This window comes from Cryptosporidium parvum, chromosome 3 (genome assembly GCF_000165345.1).
Source record: "Cryptosporidium parvum Iowa II chromosome 3, whole genome shotgun sequence".
Taxonomy (NCBI): Eukaryota; Apicomplexa; class Conoidasida; order Eucoccidiorida; family Cryptosporidiidae; genus Cryptosporidium; species Cryptosporidium parvum.
The window spans coordinates 328727-345514 of record NC_006982.1 but is presented as its reverse complement, the minus strand read 5'-3'; the positions used below and the strand labels follow the sequence as shown (position 1 = coordinate 345514).

General features: G+C 26.4%; 6 protein-coding genes across 6 annotated transcripts; all 6 read left to right on the top strand.

The window, feature by feature from the left end:
* Window positions 1–5819: 5819 nt before the first annotated feature.
* On the top strand, window positions 5820–6722 carry cgd3_1170 (conserved hypothetical protein; the record flags this gene model as incomplete). Its single annotated transcript, XM_626695.1, has 1 exon — window positions 5820–6722. One exon carries the CDS (start codon window positions 5820–5822, stop codon window positions 6720–6722), a length of 903 nt encoding a protein of 300 aa, XP_626695.1.
* Window positions 6723–7624: 902 nt separating this feature from the next.
* Window positions 7625–9112, top strand: cgd3_1160 (conserved hypothetical protein; the record flags this gene model as incomplete). The annotated part of the gene is made up of 1 exon (XM_626694.1): window positions 7625–9112. One exon carries the CDS (start codon window positions 7625–7627, stop codon window positions 9110–9112), a length of 1488 nt encoding a protein of 495 aa, XP_626694.1.
* Window positions 9113–9776: 664 nt separating this feature from the next.
* On the top strand, window positions 9777–10748 carry cgd3_1150 (conserved hypothetical protein; the record flags this gene model as incomplete). Its single annotated transcript, XM_626693.1, has 1 exon — window positions 9777–10748. The coding sequence occupies one exon, from the start codon at window positions 9777–9779 to the stop codon at window positions 10746–10748; it is 972 nt and encodes a 323-aa protein (XP_626693.1).
* An 869-nt stretch (window positions 10749–11617) lies between these two features.
* On the top strand, window positions 11618–12538 carry cgd3_1140 (conserved hypothetical protein; the record flags this gene model as incomplete). The annotated part of the gene is made up of 1 exon (XM_626692.1): window positions 11618–12538. The coding sequence occupies one exon, from the start codon at window positions 11618–11620 to the stop codon at window positions 12536–12538; it is 921 nt and encodes a 306-aa protein (XP_626692.1).
* Window positions 12539–14015: 1477 nt separating this feature from the next.
* Window positions 14016–14702, top strand: cgd3_1130 (hypothetical protein; the record flags this gene model as incomplete). Its single annotated transcript, XM_626691.1, has 1 exon — window positions 14016–14702. One exon carries the CDS (start codon window positions 14016–14018, stop codon window positions 14700–14702), a length of 687 nt encoding a protein of 228 aa, XP_626691.1.
* Window positions 14703–15029: 327 nt separating this feature from the next.
* Window positions 15030–16733, top strand: cgd3_1120 (SNAPc like transcription factor with 4 MYB/SANT domains; the record flags this gene model as incomplete). Its single annotated transcript, XM_626690.1, has 1 exon — window positions 15030–16733. A coding segment is annotated over one exon (1704 nt), but the record flags the coding sequence as incomplete, so codon positions are not given.
* Window positions 16734–16788: the final 55 nt, after the last annotated feature.

Below are 16788 nucleotides of genomic sequence, written 5' to 3'. Positions count from 1 at the left end.
TCAACTCCTACCTCTAATTGGAACATAACAAATGAAGCAGATGGTCCTGCATTAGAGAATTCCATGTATCCATTAATGAATTTAACGTCTACATCCTCATCAAGTTCTGCATTTAATAGAAGACATAATAACCAAACATCTTTGATTCAACATCTTCAAGGAAACAACAGTTCAGGTTCTGGAGGAAGGTCTGCATCATCCTCTTCATTTTCTATTCAAAATATTCTCCCAATGTTAAGAACAGAATATAACCAAATGCTTAATAATGGAGTTGGTGGTTCATCTTCTGGACTACAGAATATTTCATCTATTATCACCTTTGGAACAGGAGGAAGTTCTAGTGTATTAAATACAGTATCAGGCTCTTCCTCTAATATTAATATTAGTTCTTCCACAAACTCTGTAAGAAATTCAACATACAACAACTCCAGTTATGTTAGAATTATCCCAATGTTAAGTAACAGAAATATTCATTCTTTATCAGGAAGAACATCTTCTAACTCACTTAATACAACTATTCAAATTTCAGGAAGATCTGTATCTACACGAAGAGCTGGAAATATAATATCAAGTACTTCCAATAATAACAGAAGAAGAAGAAGAGGGAGAAGTGGTGCTGGTGGTAATGGTGGTGAAGGAGACGGAGGCAGTGGAAATGAGGAGAACTTCACAGATAACCATGTTATAAATTCTGAGAATAATGATATTAATGAAAGAGAAAATGATCCTAATCAGGAGCTTTCCTCATCATCAGCAGATCCAGATCTAGAAAATAATGATACTCCAACTCTAGAAGGAAGCTTGGGAAATATTATATCATTTAGAGATCCACTCTACGGATTCCCCGATAAACAATTCATCCTTTTGTACCTACAGGAAGTATTGATCAATATTAAGAGTAATAATATAATGGACCAGAATCTTCTTCAATTGAGTATTATTCCTGAAGTACTATATTCAAGTACTTTCACAAGGCAAAATATCTCCAAACCACTCTTATATTCCTATCTATTTAATATGTTGGGTTCTTTTGGTCCAAATCAATGGATGGCTTTAGATACCTTATTTGCTATCATTTCAATTGGAAGAACTCACCTGGAAGTTACACCAATGAGACTATTAACTAGGTATCTTGGAAATAACAGTAATACTATAAATGGATCAAATCAACAAATACAAACATTTAAATTTGTCAATAATTACTCAATTAATTACAAAGAATCAAGTATTAATGGATACTTTTCTAATTTAATACCTTATGAGTTATTATTCACATCTTTAATGAGTCACTGTGATGTAAATCCAATCAATATGATGTACTATTCTTTATTACAAACATTGGAAGTTATTGGAGACTTTATTACTCATTTTCCTGTTATTGTTATGTATCTATTAGATGAATGGGATCCAATTCTAAGACTTGATAAGTTTATTAAGAAGAATAATCTTGGAATTAATAGTACTGATTATAATGTTAATCATAGAAGATCTATTTCTTCTGGAATTATGGAAAATACTGTTTTTATGGATATAAAAGATGAAGAAACTCAAAAGGATGGAATTAAAAAGGAGGATAATATTTGTGATGATGCCTTAGTATTTGATGATAATAACAAAATTAAGCCTAAGAATGGTTCTTTATTATCTCCTGTCCAATCCAATAAGAGTAAATCTGAAGAAAAAAGGAGGATTGGTTCTTCCATTCCTTTAAGTTCAAGTGTTGAGTTAAGTAGAAAAAGGAAGAGAAGATTTACTAAGGAAGGGTTTGAGCTTAACAGTAATGATAGTAATAATAATAATAATAATAATATTGAAGGAGGATTACCAACTTCAATGGATATTTCAACTCCAAATTGTACTATTAAGATCCAAGACAATGTTGAATTAACTCCTTATAATCCTAGATCTAGTATTAACTCTAATGTATTTCCAGAAAATGAAGACTCTGCATTTGAAGAAAACTTGGTTTTAGATGCAAATGAAAACTTGAGTGAAGAAGATGAAAATATGACTATTCTTTATGGAAATTCTGCAAATTGTATTCTTGACACTTGCAATGATGTCATTTCTGGTAGAGGTGGTTCAGCCAGTGGTTCTATTGTAAGAAGAGAAGGAGGAGTTTCTGGAAATGATGAATTTGCTCAAACTCAAAGTCAAAATCATAAGCAAACACAAACATTATCCCAATCTAAAATATTTGATCAAAATATGAATCATATTCATAGTAAGATTCAGCATCATAATCATAGTCAAAATAAATATCAACATATTGGTTGTAATCATTCAATGAATGGAACAGTTGTAAATAGAACAGGAAACAAACAAAGAAGTGCTATTTTACAATTAAATAGACTTAAAAGAAAACTATTCAATACAAAGTTCCCAACTGAAATGATTGGTCATTCAAATTTTACTCCATTGTTGTTATTATTGGAGATTTTGAATAGTCCAATTGTTCAGAATTCTCCACAACATATTCAAAAACTTTTGGTTATATTAAACAAAATATTCAGCCTTAAGTTTGATGAGATCCCAAAAGTTCAAATGGAACTATTTGCAATATCAAATGATTTAATTAACTCAAAATCATTAAAACCAAATATTAAAGAGGATCTAAAAGTATTAAATGAAGATAATGAAAAGGTTGATAAAGAAGAACAAGATTTAAATATGATACTAGATGATAATACTGAAAATATAACAAAAGAAACAGATGAGATGATTGAATCTTTAGCAAGACATTCAAGTGAGAAAATTTGGAAAATTATTACACCAAAATATATTGGTGAGATATTAAAACCTCTATTTAACCCAATTTCTTTCATCTATAATGCAAACTCTGTTACATTGGGACAAAAAGAGAATAATTCCAATACTTTAAGTAATAACAATAATTCAAATACAATTTCAAAACAATCAACTAAACAATATATAGAGATTTTGAATACAATATATTCTAATTCTCAATGTAGACTAGAATTCCATTATCAGCTTAGAAACAATACAAAGCTAATAATAGAGTCTCTGGTTAATAATTTGAAACTTTTATATTCAACAATACAAAAGTTTATAACATTAGAACAAGAATCTTCATCTAAAATGATCTTAGATAATGGATTTTCAGATGTTCATCAAGATATTACTTCTCAGACAGGTTGGAAGAATAGTATTAAATTATTTAATAATATGAAGAGTACCCAATCTGATAATGAAGAAAAGCTTTCTGGGGTTGATAATGCAATATTATTATTGAGAATAGTTAACCAATATTTGGATATTTTAGGTGATTCTATTAATAATGAGAATAAGGATGAATGGTTTAAAATATATCCAAAACTTTCATCATCAGTAAATACTTGTGATTCTGGTAAATTCAATAGTGGTGCATTAAAATATCATATTTACTCAGAATTCTTTAGGGATTGTGGATTTGATAACTTATGGACAACTTTGGATCAAACTTTAAGTGAATGGAATTTATTGGAACAACATTTGAATGGAAATCCAAATATGAATGAGAATAAATTGGAAGTGAATCAAAATAATATATTAACAAGTTCTTCAACAACAGATATTACAATATTACTTTTAATTCCAGTTTTGGAATCCTGCTTTACAATCCAACAAATTAATATGATTTCATTATTAGGACTATCTTCAATATCATCATTTGATTCAGATTCTACAACAAAATTATTAAATGAATCAGCAAACTTATTAGAACTTAAGACAATGGATGAAGACTTGAAATCAGCAACTCCTTCTTTAATAAGAACTTTATCAAAGAATTTAAATAATCAGTTATTGGGTAGAACAAATTCAGAAACATCAATAAACTCAAATAATAATAATGGAAATGAAGTAGAATCATCATCAAATATTTCTCGTAATTCAAGCTTTAATTTAAAGAATTTATCTCCAGAATGCATAGAAAAGCATCATGAGATCATTAAATTTAGCTATAGACACAAGAAATCTTTAAATATCTTATTACAATCTTTCCCTCAATTAATTTTACCACCAAATGGAAGTTTAGTACCGTTATTACGTTTAGCTCCAATGGTAGTAAACTTTGAAAATAAGAGATGTTACTTTAGGTATCGTCTTAAACAATTAAGAAAAGAGAGTGGAAGTTATAGAAGTGGGGATAACCATCAGTTAAGATTAGTAGTTCGAAGAAATCGGGTATTTATGGACAGTTTCCAACAAATAAGTACAAAGAGTCCTGATCAATTGAAACAAAAGTTACATATAACTTTCCATAATGAAGAGGGATTAGATGCAGGTGGTGTAACTAGAGAATGGTATAATATTCTAGCTAGAGAAATGTTCAATCCTGATTATGCTTTATTTAGAAGAGAAGGATCAAAGAGTGAATTTAACCATCCAAATCCATTAAGTTATATAAATGCTGATCATCTTCATTTCTTTAAATTTATTGGACGTATAATAGGGAAATGTATTTATGATGGTCAACATTTGGATGCATGGTTTACTCGATCATTTTATAAGAATATGTTAGGACAACCAATAACACCATCAGATGCAGAATCAATAGATCCTGAACTTTATAAGAATTTGAATGTAATGTTGGAACATCCAATCGAAGATTTGGGATTAGAATTAAACTTTACAACAACAATAGATGAATTTGGTAGAAGTAAACAAGTGGAATTAAAACCAAATGGTGCAAATATTCCAGTAAATGATGAAAATAAGTATGAGTATGTATGCTTACTATGTGAATATAAGACAGTAAAATTGATTGAGAAACAGCTTAGTTTCTTCTTATCAGGATTCCATGAGTTAATTCCTGCTCGTTTAATTGCAATCTTTGATGATAAAGAATTGGAACTTTTAATATCAGGATCCCCTACAATAGATTTGGATGACTTAATGGAGAATACTGATTATCATAATTATGATAGGAAATCTCAACAAATTATTTGGTTCTGGGAATGTTTAAAGGAATTTGATCAGAATCGGCTTGCAACGTTTGTACAATTTGTTACAGGTACTTCAAGGGTGCCAATAGGTGGATTTAAGAATTTGATGGGTATGAGAGGCCCACAAAGATTTAGTATCCATAAATCTTTTGGTGAAAATCGATTACCATCAGCACATACTTGCTTTAATCAGTTGGATCTTCCGGACTATTCAAGCAAAGAGCAGTTGAAAGCTAAATTATTACAGGCAATTACAGAAGGTAAGGAAGGTTTTGCATTAGTTTAATAATATTACGAGAAAATTACAAAGTTACAAATAACAAAATTTAGTAGAATAATAGAAATAAAATCAAATAAATGCATAAAATGTAAATAATTTAAGTTTATAATAAATTTAATGTAGAAATTTGTTATAATTATTTTTATAATAGTTTCTATTTACTTTTGTTTATTACTTTTTTTTTTATTTTAAAATACGAAAATGATTATGAAGACGATATTTCAAATATTAAAAGGCGTTGCCGCCTAACTTTAATTTTGTTTATTAAAAGGAAAATTGGCAGGAGGCACGTTCACTATCAATTAAAAATTCCTCAAACTTTTTTAATATTAGAGTTTGTTTGATTTAAGGAAGCAATTGAATTGCTCAAATTATTTTTTGCCCTTTATGATAAAGCTAAGAGATTGTTATTCTTTGGATAGTATAGTTTACAAAAGAAAAAATTTTTCTTTTTTTTAATATTAATGTTTTTACAAATGTTCAAGTTTTCATGATAAGAAGAATTCTTTCTTTTATGTTTTTTAAGTTTTTGAATACAATATTAAATTGAAATACAAGTTTGCATAAAATTAATCCGAACTCCTTTTAACAGCATGTTATTTAAATGCTTACTCTGCATAGTATTCTTTTCTCAAATAAGTAATATAAAGCATTGCGCGCCAGCGCCAGACATTGTTCGAAAGTCACATAAGAAGCATGGAGTCGAATTTAATGCAGAAATTTCATTATTGCAGACGGGTGCAAGAAGTTTAAGTTATGGTTTTAAACGCCAAGCATCTGGTGGAATTCCGCCAGATCCATATGAAAATTTAGTAGAATTGTATGAAGCAGAGTATAACCCAACAGCTACTGTTGGGTTATTACAAAAATATAATAATGTGTTTTTACGTACTTTGTCAAAGAGAACCTTAGAAAATACACAAGACTTCCTTGTGAGAGCGCTTAGGAGCGATATTACTGATTGTATTATATTAGAAGAAAAACTTGATGTTAAGTTATCTGTTTATTTGGTCGAACCAGAAAAATTTCATGAGGAAATTCAAATTCTGTTAACTAATTACAAGGCTATGATTGAATCTAAAGTTGAATCAATCGCAAAATATTCAAAGATTTTGACAAGAGTAATGTCAAGTTTGTTGAGTAGAATGATTAAGGAATATAGAACCACTTCATATTCTCTTTTTAAGTTAAATAATGACAATATTCAAGCAATTCAAAGAGGTTTGTCATTTTATCAAGGATTAGTTTCATACTTAACAGATATGGGCCGTATGTTATCATGTAATCACAATTATATGAAAGAAACAGCTTTGTGCGCTTTTATTACAACATCAATTGCTGATTATAGCTCTAGATATTCAAGTTTGATTGAAACTTTACCAGGAACTAAAGAATATCAAATGTTTGAGGATATTGATCATGAAGAAGACATAAAAGAAAAGAAAATTGGTAAAAGTGTTGGAAAAAAAGGTAAACATGGTACAAAAAAAAAGTAGAAAAAGATCAACAAAAAACAAACGAACTTCAAAAAGAAAAGATAAAGTTCTAGTAAAGAAAAATAAAGTTGTTATTAGAGGTAAAGAAAAGAAAGTAACAATAAATGAACAACGAATTAATAAAATGTTTAAATCTCTTTTTATTAAAGACTGGTGACTGGACTATTTTAAAAATTGCATATTTTTATTAAAAAGTCTTCAAATAACTTCTAATTTAATCAAAGTATTTAAAGTGTTATATTTAAAATTTAATTATTTGCATGCAAACGCCGGTATATAATTACAAATTTTTTTTTAATATTTTTCCGCATTCACTATTACGTGTATTATTTCAAATTAATTTTGTATGCAAACTCTGGGAGTGCAGAAAAATTATTAAAAAAAAATAAATAAAACATGAATAGCTTTTAAATAGTAAATTTAAAACTACTAAATAACGTCAAAGAAAAAAAAATAGATTGTCAAGGAATAAGTAATAAACAAAACTTAATTCAATAAGAAAGTTTTCTAGATTTTTCGAATAAAGTTAGCATTAATATTAATATTTCCTTCACTTGTATTATAATTGTAATAACTGAATATTTTCTTTTTTAAATATTTATGCATGTTGATTTATTGGCGCCCTATCTTTTATTTTAATTTAATCATTTATTGACAAGAAATTAATCTGAATTTCTATGTGAATAATTATTAAAAAAAATAAATAAAGGAGATTTTAGAGCAATTACTCTTGAATTGGAGTAATATAAAGACCTTATACTTTGTAATTTGTTCCAAACAATAAATATTGACAAGTCAGTAATTTATATCAATTTTATTTTTCTTAAATAATTCCACTTCAAGAATATTCAAAGATTAGTCATTGATTACTACATGTTTTTAATGTTAAATAAATTAATTATATGAAACGAAGCAAATTTAGTCTTTTATACATAATATTGAAATTCTTTATATTATTTATTTTTTTTGTTTATTTGAAAACTAGACATGATCTAATTAAGTACGATCACACTCTGACCCAAAACAACTTTAAACGAAGTCACTCATCTAAATTAAACCAATTCTACCAAATTCTAAGTATATCTTTTATTAATAATGGGCCAACTAACGCGAATGGTGAAGGTGCTAAAGATATCTCAGATAATGAATCTGGTACCAGTTCAACATCTGGAAATCCAAGTCCTAATAATGAATTTGATTCAGATAATGGAAAACAAGATAAAACTCATTCTATGAAAATATGTAGATCAAGCTCATGTCCAAATTTAGGACCTATATCTAGCTCAAGATCTAATTCAAGTTCTAATCATAATTCAAACTCTGAAATAAAATCAAGGTCGAAATCGGAACCATGGTTAAGGTCCAAAACAAAGTCAAGGTCTAAAACAAGGTCGAGGTCCAAAACAAGGTCGGGGTCCAAAACAAGGTCAAGATCGGAATCAAGATCAAGATCGGGGTCAAGATCGAGACCAATAACAGTAATGAAGAAGCGGTCTAAATCGGATTCTTCAGTCAATCCTAAACCAACTACTTCAAAACCGGCCCCGCTTAATCTTGAAGATCGAATTGGTTCTAGTGGACCTTTATCATCTAAAGAAGAACTTGGTATTTACTGTCTCGAATTATCTGTTGAAGAAGTTTTAAAAATTTTACAGTCAAAAGATACTTCCAGGCTAAGTGATGTATCATCTTTTTCATTAAGCATGGCTTTAGATGAATTAATTTTTATGAATTCTTCTTTATATAGTAAATTAGTTGATTTGGAAAAAGCTATACAACGTGAAAAATCTAAATTAAATCCTGAAGACAGAAACTATGAAAGAAGGTTAAGCACTCTCAAAGATTTTACTAAAACTGAATCTTCTGGAATTATTAAACAAAGTGAACAATTATTCAAACTTGTGCAAATACTTTTTGAAATTTTGTATTCAAGAAAGATTCAAGCGTTTGAAAGTACTACAGATGCTATTATAAGCCAAAATTCAGATCCTAAAGTTATAACAAGTAGGAGAATTGTTTTTAGTTCAGAATTAATTTCTAACTTAACCGTATTATATAATATGTTACATTGTAATCAAAGTTTTCTTTCCAGCCTGCTTTTTTGTCGTTTTCTTCAAGATTATATAGAAAATAACAGAAGGGTAAATAGTGCATTAACAAAATATATGATGTCATTAGAAGAATCTAATGGAGTAATAGAAAGCTCTAGTAAAGTTAATAGAGGAAGAAAATCAAAAAGGAAAACGCGGATGAAAAAAAAGGCAAGTCGATCAAAAAGTCTTCTAAAAGATCCAGAATGTGAAAATCAAGAAAAAAAAATAAGAAAATTGGATTCTAAATTTAGAAAATTGTTCACTAGCTCTAATATTGGACTTGAAAGCATAGAATAATATTTATATGTGTGAATAAAACGAATAACTAAATACAACTTCAAGTGTATAAACTTTAATTTGTCAATTATTAATAAATCTAACAAATATTTTAAAATAAGACGGGTTACTTTCATAGTTATTCTAAACTAGTAATGTGTTTCATTTATCGACCATTATCAAACTAATCACTAAATTATAACTTTCGGCGATTATGTAGAAAAGAGATAATTAACGCTATATTTGCGCGCCTTTTATTAATTTGTACTTATATATATTGAGTAATTTAATCGTTTTTTAAAAATAAATCACAGATATTTAATTCGAATGAACTCATCAAAAATTTGTAAATTAGTCTCAATTAACAGAATTCCAGCCGAATAATAAAGAAGTGTTACAAAGGGTTTTTACTTGACTTATTTGTTATCATTTTTTCTTCAAATAAAATAAATTATAAGTACCTTAAGAAAATTGTATAAATATTTGATATTTATTCGATTTTAAACTATGTTTTTCTTACATGATTAAGGTTTGTGAAGATTTGATCAACTTGCATATTTCCTTGACAAATTCTATTTCTACCAGAGAGTATAAATTAATTTGGTCATATGCTGTAAAAAAAAAAATTCTTTTTTTTTTTAATTTTGATGAATGTGTATTTATTTGTAATTATTAAGAGGGAATAATGAATCTTTCATTTATATATGTTATGGGGTTTTTTCCAGTTAAATTTTTTCCGATATTATTTTTTTCTATAACAATTAATAATGGATTGTTTTCAAGAAATTACGAAGAATCATTAATTGATTTTTCATTAAGCCAACTATCAGCAGAATCAGAATCAAACGATGGATCATCAAGAAGCTTGAGATCTTTTCTTAGTTTAGAAAGTTTTGAATCCTGCTTCTCAGAATTCCAATCGCAAAGTTCCTACTATACTGCCCTTGACTATGGTAGTGATGATTCTACCGATAAAGTCCCATGTGAATTTGAATGTAAATATTCTAAAGAAGAAATACTTAAATCAATTCGTAAAGGTAATTATAAGAAATTAAAAAAGATTCGAACAATTTTTCTTGAAGAACTTATGGATGAAATAATTACAAAAGTTATGAACATAATTTTGAATTACGAAAGACAAATGAGTAGGAAAGAAAATTTATTAGCACAATATGAAGTACATAAACAGCTAAATAAAAATAAAATTAAAAAAATTAAAAAAGAAATTAAGTTATTAAAATTGGAAACAGACTGTTACTTAACTCGCTTAGATTTGTATTTGTACAATCTGTTTAAACATTTATTTTCAATTAAAATAAAAAATTTTAAATCAACAACAAAAGTTCTTAAATCAAGTCTACACTATAATAAAATTAATTCTTTGCAGCGAGAAATCGCCTTCAATTATGAACTATTATCTTTCCTGGAAGCTGCCTTCTTACATTATCTTTGCAATAATGGCTTATTTGCAAATCGTCATTTATGTGCATTCATATTAAAACAAAGTTTAAAGATTACTAAATTTAACGAGAAAATAATTAGCTTACATAAGAAAGCCATTGATAAAATTGGAGTTTTTACTAGACCAGATTCGGGATCGGAATCAAGACTTGAAACAATACCAGAAGAACCTTCTAATTCTTATGAACCATTTTAAAAGGGGGCAAAAAGAAGAAGTTTACTAAGCAAGATTGTATCAAGAATTTAAGAAAACATTTGGGACTAAGAGGAGATGCTAATGAACTATCGCCAAAATGGCAAGTGTCTTTTGCATTTTAAGAATAAAAAATAAATATTGATTTTTTTTTTAGGATGTATCAGCCATTTAAATCAATAGTTATTGAAATGGTTTAATAAAATATATTAGCTAAATATGCGCGCAGTGCATGCAATTGCTTTCAAATTAATTATGAATCGTTAAAAGTTTGAGCTGATATTTAAGTAAAAAAAGTGTGTTTTCAAAAGTACAACTGGTACTTTTGACGATTGATATTATGCTAATATTGTTTTACTAAATTAAGTTCTGCGATTATGCTATTTTTATTTTTATTCTGTTTTCATTATAAAATTTCTTTTGAATTATTTTTACAATGTGGGGAACAAGGATTGCATGCAAGTATATTATATATCCTGAGTTGGCGCCAATTCCGGTACTTGTTTAAAACGATAATGTGCTATAACATTGATAAATGAAAATGTTGAGATAAATAAAAATCTGAATGTAATATTGAAAAATGTATATTTTATGAAGTGATTGAAATTTTATTATAATAATAAAGTAGTGTAATTATTATTAGAGAAAAGTTGTAAGCTAAATTTAATACCAGTGAAGACTATTTTAAGAATCAAATATATAAAAGGAAAAAAAAATATTCGATGTTTAATGAATTAATGCTCAATTCAAACAAACAAAAAGGAGTGAAAAATCTGTGTTAAGTTATTAAATTAGTGTAAACTGTGGTAATTACCTTTGAAAGGTTTTTATTTATATCAAGTTAAAAATTAAATTGATTAAAAGTGGAATAAATGTTTACATATAGCTTAGTTTTTGTGATTTTATCCGTAATTATTTTGCCGTGCGATATTATTCCATATAAATATGGGTCATTTAATTTATTTTTAAATAATTGGCTGTCTATTTCTGAAAATAATCGATTTAATATATTTTCATTTTCTCAACTAAAAAAATCGCAAGGTTTAACTAGATTCTCAGGTTTTGAAATGCTTTCACAACTGGAAGATATGAATCCCGAAGAAATGTTTGAGAAAATTGAATCGAGAGATGAATCTTGGTTACTACAATTAACTACAAATGAATTGGAGTTATTATTGGACAAACTAAAATTTTTATTAGATTTACAATTAAATAGACATAATGAGCTTTTAAGTACATTACAAATAGAGCTATCAGAATCACAAGAGACAGTTAATGAGCTGAAAGTTTCGGAAGAATTTATAAATAAACTTTTAAAATGTATATTAGTGCTTCTAACACAAATTGTTGAAAAGAAGCTGTTTAAATTTGAAATAAGCCTTAAACAATTAAAAGATTCAAATAGGTTTACTGAACTTGAATTGATTCAAAGAGAATTATTATTTCTTCAAGAAATAAAGGATTTTATAAGAAATTTATTTTTCGTTTATTATTGTAAAAATCCATTGGTAATGAACAGTTCATTATGCAGTTTCCTTACTTCGGTATATTCCGATACTGAAGCCAAATTTTTGTCCAAGACAGAGAATCTTTATGAAGCATATGATAAATATGAAAATGAATGGGAAGACATTAATGATGAATCTATTAAATTAATGAATAAAAGAAAGAAAAAAAAATCTAATTTAAAAAAAAAGAAATTTAAAAGTAAGGCAAAACGTATTAATTTCAAGAAAACCAAATTAAAATCAAGGAAAAAAGTCAAATATCAGAGAAAGTTTAATTTAAATTAAATATTAATACCGGTTCTAATATTAAACTCAGGAAGTGTATATGACCTGGTTATTGTATTTAAATACACATATTGATTTAATCTTTTCTAGAAATGAGTGTTTTAATATTTTTGTACTTTGATTATTTGTTCTTTAATTTGCTCTTTTTTTTTTTTTTTTTTTTAAAGTTATAGCAAGTTGTATTATTATGGAAATCTGAAAATAATTTAGCAGACTTTCTATATTAGTGATTAATGTGAATTTTAAAATAATTAAAAAATTAGTTAGAAAGGAATTATAAAGAGAATCTGAATCTGATATTGTGGCCTTAATTAAACAAATTAAAAATTATTACTAATAATAATAATAACAATGTACAAAATTCATATTTACTAGATAAAAAACAAAAAAAAAATCAAAGATTCAAAAATAAATTTATAATTATATAGATAAAACTTGATAATAAATAGATTCTTGGTTTGTAAAATTATATAATAATTTAAATTTCTCATTAATTTCATACTTTTTTTTTTGCATAATAACATCCTTTTAATTTTGCATGTTCATAAATTAGGCGGTAATGCAAAAGTTTATAAGTTCTTTTAAAAATAATTAAAATAAATAATACTTTAAATGATAAATAAAAATCAAATAGATTATGATTAAATGTGTAAGAAAGTTGTTTAGATTTTTAAACAAAATCTAGAAACAACCTGTTTAAATTTTGTTAAAATTGTGGCTTTTAGTAAATAAATTGAGGGGAATATATTATTTAATAAATTATATATTAATTCATCTCTACAATTTTTAATTAAAATATTTTATTATTAATTTTTTAAGAAATAAATTTGAATATTTATAAAATAGAAATATAAATAGAACTTTATATTTTAACATTTTATTGTAGATTTTCATTAAAAACTCTATAACATTTGATATTACACACTAAATAATGCATGAATAATATTTTATTTTAACACGTAATTTAATTATTATTTTATTGCATATTAAAAAAGTTCATAGAATAGCATTAAATATAATTATACAAAAAAAATTGATTAATTTTATACAAAACAGAATACTAAATAAAGATAAAAGTCTAGTAATTATTTTCCTATTATATATATTTTAAAATTCAATAATTTATTTTATTTTAGTACTAATTATTATTTAAATGAAATAATAATGCATGCAGAGAAATTGGCGGGTATGTGGGCTAGTATATTGGAACTGATAAATTTAAAATTATCAATATTAATAAACTTTTGATTAAATAGTTTTCATTTAATTTTGATTATAAAAATTTCAAATTATAAGCTAGTTTATTTCTTACTTGTTTTGTCGAACGTTTTATAGAGTTTAATTTCTATATTTAGCAAGCTTCAAACTAGAAAATGAAAAAAAAAATGTTATTTAGATACCACATTTATTTGTAAAAGATTATTATTAAACAAAATTCTTTGATTAGTATTTTTAAATTCAAAAAAAAGTATTTCAAATGGCTTTTAATATTTTTGTTGAATATTTGTATATTTTAGTTATTTTCAAAGTAAATTATGTGATTTCAATAAGAAATAATAAATCTTCCAATAAGAATCCTACATCAATTTTAAATAAATTAGGAGAGTATTCAGTTGATTTAAAAATTATAGAATTACAAAAAAAAGTTGATTTGTGTTCATCAACACTATCTAAAACAAATAACGAATTGATTTCAGCAAGGTTAAGAATTGCTGGAAAACAATCTAATTCACAAGAAATCGATAATAATAAAAGTGAAGAAGAAATAATAGATGAATTAACTAAAAAAATTCAAGAAATAAATCAGGAGTGTAATAGCTTTGTAGATTTACTATTGTTAAAAAGAATTTATCGTTTTTCCCAAATAACATTAGATGAAAATATTAATACAGAAATCCAAGTAAAAGAAGAAATTAATAACGTTATTAGAAATCTCGTAATCACGGAAAACAATGCACCATTTATTAGGTCACTAATTAATAAAGCTAAATGTAATAATTTCTCAATAAATGAACACTGTAAGTTGCTTACAAGCAAATTACTTTACTATATGGCAATCACTCCAAAAGAAATCATTGAAAATTTTGAAAACGTTCAATTGGTAGATACAGAACTAGCTCAGAACTGTACAATTCAAAAAATTAACAATGAGAATCAAGTTTGACTAAAACTCTGTATGGTTAATGGTTTATTAATTTTATTATTTCAATAAGTATATCTAATTAACTACATGTAGCATTAAAGTGCATCCTGGCGCCAAAATAGATTTTTTTTTTCATCATAATAGTAGAAATTGACTCATAAAAGAAAATATCGTAGAAATAAAAATAAAGAAAAAAGAAACAAATAGAGAATAAATGATAATAATTGGTTTTTTGATTAAACATATGGAATAGAAATTAGGAAATCATGTATTTTCGAGACTTTTGATCTCAAAATTGAATTTGACAATTTACATTCAAACATATTAGGTATAAAAATATCATAATAAATAAATGTTGAGAGTACTAACAAAGTAAATATGGACAAATTATATATGAAAGCACTAGACTCTATAAAAAAGATTGATGAAAGAGAGTTAGATTATATAGATATCTTATTCAAAGATGAAATATACTTGTGGCAAAAAGATTTAGTAATAAATTATGATGAAATTACAAAGAAATTAGAAAGGCAAAAACATAACCGAGGAAGATATAAAATAATGACAAGACTTGTAGATAATGAAGGAAATCTTCCCCTAAGTAATATTGATACAATTAAAAAGAACAATTTAAGGAGAAATTTACCAAATTTCAGAAAAAAATATGAATGGAACAACAATATTTGGCTTCCTAATGAAATTAAAAAGCTTGAAAAATTGGTCAAAGTTCACTTATTCAAATCAATATTGGAAATTAAAGTAAAACTTGGAACCGATCATTTTAGATTTAATATCCAAGATTCACAAGATAACTTTGATGAAGATGTTTCAAGTAAAATGATGGAGTTAAATAAGTTATTACTCAATCTATCACAGAAAGATTCTAATTTTAATATTGATGAATACTGGACAGAATTTTGGAACCTAATTGCTTTAGATTTGGGAAATAGATGTGAAAGAACTGGAAGGGACTGCCAGATTACTTGGTATCATTTTATTGATCCAAATATTAACAGAAAACCATGGGAAAAAGCTGAAGATTTACGTCTTTTAGCTCTAGTTTCAGAAAATGAGGGTTTTAATTGGTTTAAAATTGCACAAGAATTAAATAGTGGCAGAACTCCTTATCAGTGTATTCTAAGATATCAAAGAAGTTTAAATAAAAATTTGATTAAGAGTTCATGGACTAAGCAAGAGGATGAGAAATTATTATCTGCTGTTGAATCTCTTGGAGGGTTTGATCTTATTGAATTAAATAAGAGAAGCACAAGTAAATGGAATTTTGTTGCAAATCTTCTTCCAGGCAGAACTAATCAACAATGCAGAACAAGATATGTTAGGAGTTTAAAAAAAGACTTAAAACATGGATCATGGTCATTATATGAAGATGTTAGACTTCAATTTGCCTACTTCATATATGGAAATAACTCGTGGATCAAAATATCAAGACATATTAAAGGAAGAAGTGATTCAAAATGCAGAGAAAGATATATGAACATGTTACTACCAGATATAAAGAAAGGAAAGTGGAGTGAAGAGGAAAATAAAATGCTCATTCTAGCCGTTAATAGATTTGGTCCTGGTAACTGGAGTCTTATAAAAAATTTTGTCATTGGAAGAACTGATGCTGACTGTTCAAAGCAATGGGAAAAGCTCGATCCTGCTTCTTCCTTCCAATATGATATCATTCGAGCAACCCAAAAACATATGCTTCCACTAAGTTATAAGTGGATTGGCCTGTCTAGATCAAATCATAAGCTTTTAAATGCAATACAGAGTCAAAATCAAGGATTTAATAAAAATGATTTTATTCAACCAAAATTGTCTGGGTCAGATTTCTTCGTCAAACCTGCCCAAAATATTCTCAGTATTGCTCAATATGTCCTCTCCACTTATAATAATAATTTTAATTCACAAAATGACGTGTCAAATTATTCAATAAGTCAATTAATTCAGCAATTAGAGCAAAATAGGACTAATAATCAACTTGTTGACCAGATATTGCTTAAAGTTCAACGTTCTCTGATCAATTTAATAAAGAGAAAGTATTAGTTTGTTTCTTTTTTTTAGAAAAAAAAAATCTTAATTTTAACATTAAAATTCATTT